At 51.2% G+C, this 5,789-nt stretch overlaps 1 protein-coding gene across 1 annotated transcript in view; it reads left to right on the top strand.

The window, feature by feature from the left end:
- The first annotated feature begins 503 nt into the window (after positions 1-503).
- The window catches only part of Lag3 (lymphocyte activating 3), a 7,729-nt gene continuing 2,443 nt past the window's right edge, over positions 504-5,789 (top strand). The window contains exons 1-5 of the mRNA XM_021164179.2: positions 504-571; positions 974-1,121; positions 1,494-1,786; positions 2,396-2,659; positions 3,210-3,496. Coding sequence (XP_021019838.1) covers positions 514-571; positions 974-1,121; positions 1,494-1,786; positions 2,396-2,659; positions 3,210-3,496 — 1,050 coding nt within the window. The 5' untranslated portion in view covers positions 504-513. The remainder of the gene's footprint in view (positions 572-973; positions 1,122-1,493; positions 1,787-2,395; positions 2,660-3,209; positions 3,497-5,789) is intronic.

Below are 5,789 nucleotides of genomic sequence, written 5' to 3'. Positions count from 1 at the left end.
GGGGGGGGAGAGAGAGAGGAGACAGAGGGGGAAGAGGTGAAGAGGGGGCGGTAGGGAGACCCGAGTCTGAGGAAGTAAACAAGGGGAGTGCCACCACCGAGAGGAGGGCTCGGCTGCTGGGAATCAGCCCCCTCACACTTTCCACTGCGAAGCGAAACCCCGCGCCTTGGTCTGGGGGGGGCGGGCAGTGGGGAGGAGAAGCAGAAGGACTGGGTCTGGAGGAGCAGCTCAGGTTCTAGCTAGCTGCAGTGGGTTTGCCTGTGCTCTGCTCTGGGTCCCAGCCCGGGCCTCTGATCATTGTCCTGCGGTCTCCAGTCCCCACTCCTGGGGCGTCCTCTTCACCCTACATTCTTTCCCTCTGCCTCACCTCCTCCTTGTAGAACTTCTCTCTCTGTGTCTCTCTCTTCTCTCTCTCTCTCTCTCTCTCTGTCTCTGTCTCTCTCTCTCTCTCTCCTCCCAGGACCTTTTTCTGACCTCCCTTGGAGAGCTGGGAAGGCCCGGGCCATAGAGGAGATGAGGGAGGACCTGCTCCTTGGCTTTTTGCTTCTGGGACTGCTTTGGGAAGCTCCAGGTAAGGTGGAGAGTCCTGGAAAAGCCAGCAGGGACCTCTATGGCCTGTCTCGTCAGCTCTGTGATGATATTCCAATGCTTTTGGTGAGGGGAGGTGTGTGTGTGTGTGTGTGTGTGTGTGTGTTGAGACAGGGTTTCTTTGTGTTGCCCTGGCTGTCCTGGGACTGGCTCTGATGACCAGGCTGGCCTTGAACTTATAGTGATCCACTTGCCTCTCCTCCCCAGTGCTGGGATTAGAGGCCTGCACCATCACCTTGTATAAGGGCAGTCCTTCCAATCCCAAAGCTGCCTNGGCCTCCCTTCAACAGGGAGGAATGATGTTTCTTTCTTAGGAAAGCCAGGGCATTTCTCTAGTCTCCAATCTCTTGGCTCAATGCCCTTGGCCTCTCTTTTGCTCCACTAGTTGTGTCTTCAGGGCCTGGGAAAGAGCTCTCCGTGGTGTGGGCCCAGGAGGGAGCTCCCGTCCATCTTCCCTGCAGCCTCAAATCCCCCAACCTGGATCCTAACTTTCTACGAAGAGGAGGGGTCATCTGGCAACACCAACCAGACAGGTATGAACTCCAAAGTTGAACAACAGAACCTCCCAATCCTGTCCTAATGGATAAAACCCTGTCCAAGCCAGCTTTGTCCTCGTTGTGAGCCCCTCTAAAGCCAGTAGCTAGCTCAGTGTCCTCTAAAACCACACAGCCTTCCTGTGGATTGCTCCNCACACACCTGGCATCCTGTAGTGCCCCGCCTCTCCAGTAGCAGATAGTGCTGAAGACCAACGGAAGTGGGGACAGGGGTAGTTATGCGGGAGAGGGGAGGCTGCTGACNCTCAAGAGGTCTCTTAGGCAGGTTAATTTTATCCTCAAAGCATGCTTGAGTGCATCTTCTTCGTGGCCTTATCAAATTTCTCAATCCTATTCTCTCTCCCCAACCAGTGGCCAACCTACTCCCATCCCGGCCCTTGACCTTCACCAGGGGATGCCCTCGCCTAGACAACCCGCACCCGGTCGCTACACGGTGCTGAGCGTGGCTCCAGGAGGCCTGCGCAGCGGGAGGCAGCCCCTGCATCCCCACGTGCAGCTGGAGGAGCGCGGCCTCCAGCGCGGGGACTTCTCTCTGTGGTTGCGCCCAGCTCTGCGCACCGATGCGGGCGAGTACCACGCCACCGTGCGCCTCCCGAACCGCGCCCTCTCCTGCAGTCTCCGCCTGCGCGTCGGCCAGGCCTCGAGTAGGTGGGGCCGGACAAAGGGAGAGAGAGGGCCTGGGAAGCAGATCCCTGCTTCCCCCGGGGCAGGGAGAGCAATGGCTAGGGTTGTGCTTTAGACCCTGCCTGAAGACCTCCAGAAGTGTAGAAGAAGGGATGGCCCCCAGATGGCAGGTTGGAAAGTGCCCCCTGAAACGCACGCCTTTAGGCGGGGATGAGGGGGCTATGGAGAAATTGTATCACCCCACCCCCTCCCAACTCCCTTTCCCCCACCTACTGCAGGAGTGCCATCCCTTGTAGAGGTAGAGCTGGGGAATCACCTCTTCTTTGGGGGGCTAGAGTGATTCATCTAAGATATCTGTAGCTCGTCCTCAGACCAGGTCTGCCCAAAGAAGAATCGGCCAAGCCAAGTGAAGTAGAGGCAGGAGGCCGTGGAAGAGTCCCGGGTCTCTTGGAGATCCACCCATAAACACCCCCAGGTTTCAAGAAGTGACTTGGAATGTGCGGGTGTGTGGACAATCTGAAAGCAATGCCCCGTTTCTATGAGTTTTCGGCTTGGGTTGGCCGGCTGCGTTGAGAAAGCATTTTCACCTATTGGACTGATTTTTTTTTTTTTTTTAAACTTTTGCACAGTGATTGCCAGTCCCTCAGGAGTCCTCAAGCCATCTGATTGGGTCCTTTTGAACTGCTCCTTCAGCCGTCCTGACCGCCCAGTCTCTGTGCACTGGTTCCAGGGCCAGAGCCGAGTGCCTGTCTACAACTCACCGCGTCATTTTTTAGCTGAAACTTTCCTGTTACTGCCCCAAGTCAGCCCCCTGGACTCTGGAACCTGGGGCTGTGTTCTCACCTACAGAGATGGCTTCAATGTCTCCATCACGTACAACCTCAAGGTTCTGGGTAACTCTTCTAAGCAGCCTTGACCACAACCTTCCTGCTCACCACCTCTCCTGACTCATGCATGGGCCCCCCAAAACTTTCTCAGCTGCGTCCGGTCTCACTCCACATCACTTTGTCTCAGTGTCCAAACCATTTTCTCTCTGGGCATCTTTTAGCTGCTGTCTCTCTTACATTTATTTATTTTCATTTTAGCATGCATTGGTGTTTTGCCTGCATATATGTCTGTGTCAGGGTGTCGGATCCCCTGGAACTTGACCTACAGACAGTCATGAGATACCATATGGGTGCTGGGAATTGAACCCAGCTCCTCTGGAAGAACAGCCAGTGTTCTAAACTGCCATCTCTCACTGTTTATCCCTTGGCTGTTCAGCCTCCTGAGCCTTTGGTCTCTTGCTGCCTCAGTTTCCCTAGTTTCTCTGCTTTGCTCTGTTTCTTTCTGTGTTACAGCCAAATCCCTTCTTCCCCCTTCTGCCTCACTTCCTTGATGTCTCCACCCTCTGGCCCACTGCTTACTCTTGGTAATGGCTTGGCTTTTCCTTCTTCTCTCCAGGTCTGGAGCCCGTAGCCCCTCTGACAGTGTACGCTGCTGAAGGTTCTANGGTGGAGCTGCCCTGTCATTTGCCCCCAGGAGTGGGGACCCCTTCTTTGCTCATTGCCAAGTGGACTCCTCCTGGAGGAGGTCCNGAGCTTCCCGTGGCTGGAAAGAGTGGCAATTTTACCCTTCACCTTGAGGCTGTGGGTCTGGCGCAGGCTGGGACCTACACCTGTAGCATCCATCTGCAGGGACAGCAGCTCAATGCCACTGTCACATTGGCGGTCATCACAGGTCAGCCACAGGTGGGAATGGAATAGTTTCCATCTCAGGGAGAAAGAACAGGGTGGGGGTGTTGGCTGTCAGAGACCGGGTGTGTGCATTCGTGCGTGTGCATGCCTGTGTGTGTGTGTGTGTGTGTGTGTGCGCGTGTGTGTGCACGTGCACACATGACCAGTACATGTTCCTCAGCATGTATTTGAGGTCACTGGACAACTCTATGGAGTTAGTTCTCTCTGCCCACCTTTCTCTGGGTTCTAGGGTTCACAGAGCAGGTACCTTTTCTCCTTTAGCTTAGGATGACCTTGAACTCCTGATTCTGCTACTTCCAAGGCCCAAGTGCTGGGACTAGAGACATGTACTACTGTGCCTGTCAAATTATGAGCTGTTTTTTTTTTTTTTTTTTACCCCTGTGATAAAACAAAACAAAAAACAAAACTGAAACTGAAAATCTCCCCTTGAGTCACAAAATAAAAGTTCCACTCTTCTCTGAGGGACTCCCCTACTCTGAATTGCCGGGATGTCCGAGAAGCTAGAAACAGAGATGATAAAAATTTGAAAGAAAAATTTGAATGGTTAAAAGAATGAGGCATATATTCTTGAACCCTTGTCTGCTTTTGGCCTAGGGCTCCGTTAAAATTGTGGGAGTTGACCTGGGTTTCGAAGGAGCTGATAAATCAATCTCTTGTCAGCAAATATTTAGTGAATAAGGTTTTTTTCTTTTTTAAAGGCAAAATAAAACAAATACAGGCAAAACCAAAACAAAACAACCCCAAATCAGAAAGTATGTGTTCATTGATTGGCAGCTGTCAGCTGTGACAGATCAGCTACATCTATGGTTATTTACCTTCGGCATTAAGATGCACCACATGGTAGCTGCTTAGCAATGTATATTGGAGCCAGGNGAGGCAGGACACTGATGTAATCCTAGCACTTTGCAGGAGGACCAGGAACTCAAGGCTAGCCCCAATGTACATGGTAAGTTCAAGGCCAGCCTGGGCTACATGAGCTCCTGTCTCAAAACAAACAGACATTGAATACATGAATGAGTAAATGACATAACAAATAATGTTATCCCTGGCTCCCACACACATTTTCTTTCTTTCTTTTTTTTTTTTTTTAAAGATTTATTTATTTATTATATGTAAGTACACTGTAGCTGTCCTCAGACACTCCAGAAGAGGGCGCCAGATCTCGTTACAGATGGTTGTGAGCCACCATGTGGTTGCTGGGATTTGAACTCTGGACCTTCAGAAGAGCAATCGGGTGCTCTTACCCACTGAGCCATCTCACCAGCCCCCACACACATTTTCTATAATACTATCTAGATATTATATTGACTCAACCCCTCAGCTTCACAGGGAACCCCATCTTTTCAAGTCACCCCTTTGCCAACTTAGCCTATTAGCAATGCCATTGGAATCCCACTGTCCCAAACCCTCCTTTGCCACATTCAACAGTCACCAAAGCCCACCCATCTCTTGCCTTTAATGTTTTTGAGTGATCCAGTGCACTCGGGCTTTCCAGGCAGAGGCAGGCCGATCTCTAAGTTTGAGACCAGCCTGGTCTACAGAGTGAGTTTAGGATAGCCAGGGCTACACAGAGAGACCCTGTCCTTTCCCCACCTCTCCCCCCCCACCTCCAAGGGAAAAAAAAAAAAAAAGAAAGAAAAAGAAAAAAAATCAGCTGTGTTCAGGTGCTCAGGGGGAGAGAGATTGTCATTTCTGCTTTACAGAGAGGGAATATTCAAGGTCACACCACTGTGAAATGCTAGACTCATGGTCTAAATTTGAAAGTTGNATATCTGTGTTACTAAGTCCCGTGCCCTGCTTCTACCATCCTATCTCTAGTCAACTTAGAGCATGTTCTGCCTGGGGATCAATCAGTTGCTTACCTGTTCTGTAAACATTCAAGAAGCTGCTGTAACCTTCATTTAGAGACACTACAAACCTGGGGACACTGGTGGGGGCACTGGTGTGAGCGAGGTGATGGGGGCCGGGGAAGTCTTTGGAAGTAAGGGGTGCTGATTCACCTGACTGAGCCCTGAGAGTCCGAGCAGTTTAGAAGAGAATGTGCTTGTGAGTTTTGTGTTTCTGTGTGAGTGTGCACACATGGGGTGTCCGAGAAGACATGAGAATGGACTGTTGGGTTCCCTGGAGCTGCCAGGTGTGGGTGCTATGAACTGATCATGGGTCCTTTGGAAGACCAGTAAACCCTAATATCTTAGTAAACTCTGAGCTACCTCTCCATTTTATTTTATTTAAAAATGTATTTAATAAGCCAGGTGGTAGCAGCACACACCTTTAATCCCAACACTGA

The sequence above is a fragment of the Mus caroli genome, chromosome 6, assembly GCF_900094665.2.
Source record: "Mus caroli chromosome 6, CAROLI_EIJ_v1.1, whole genome shotgun sequence".
NCBI lineage: Eukaryota > Metazoa > Chordata > Mammalia > Rodentia > Muridae > Mus > Mus caroli.
The sequence above is the reverse complement of the archived record's forward strand: the minus strand, read 5'-3'. Positions and strand labels throughout refer to the sequence as shown.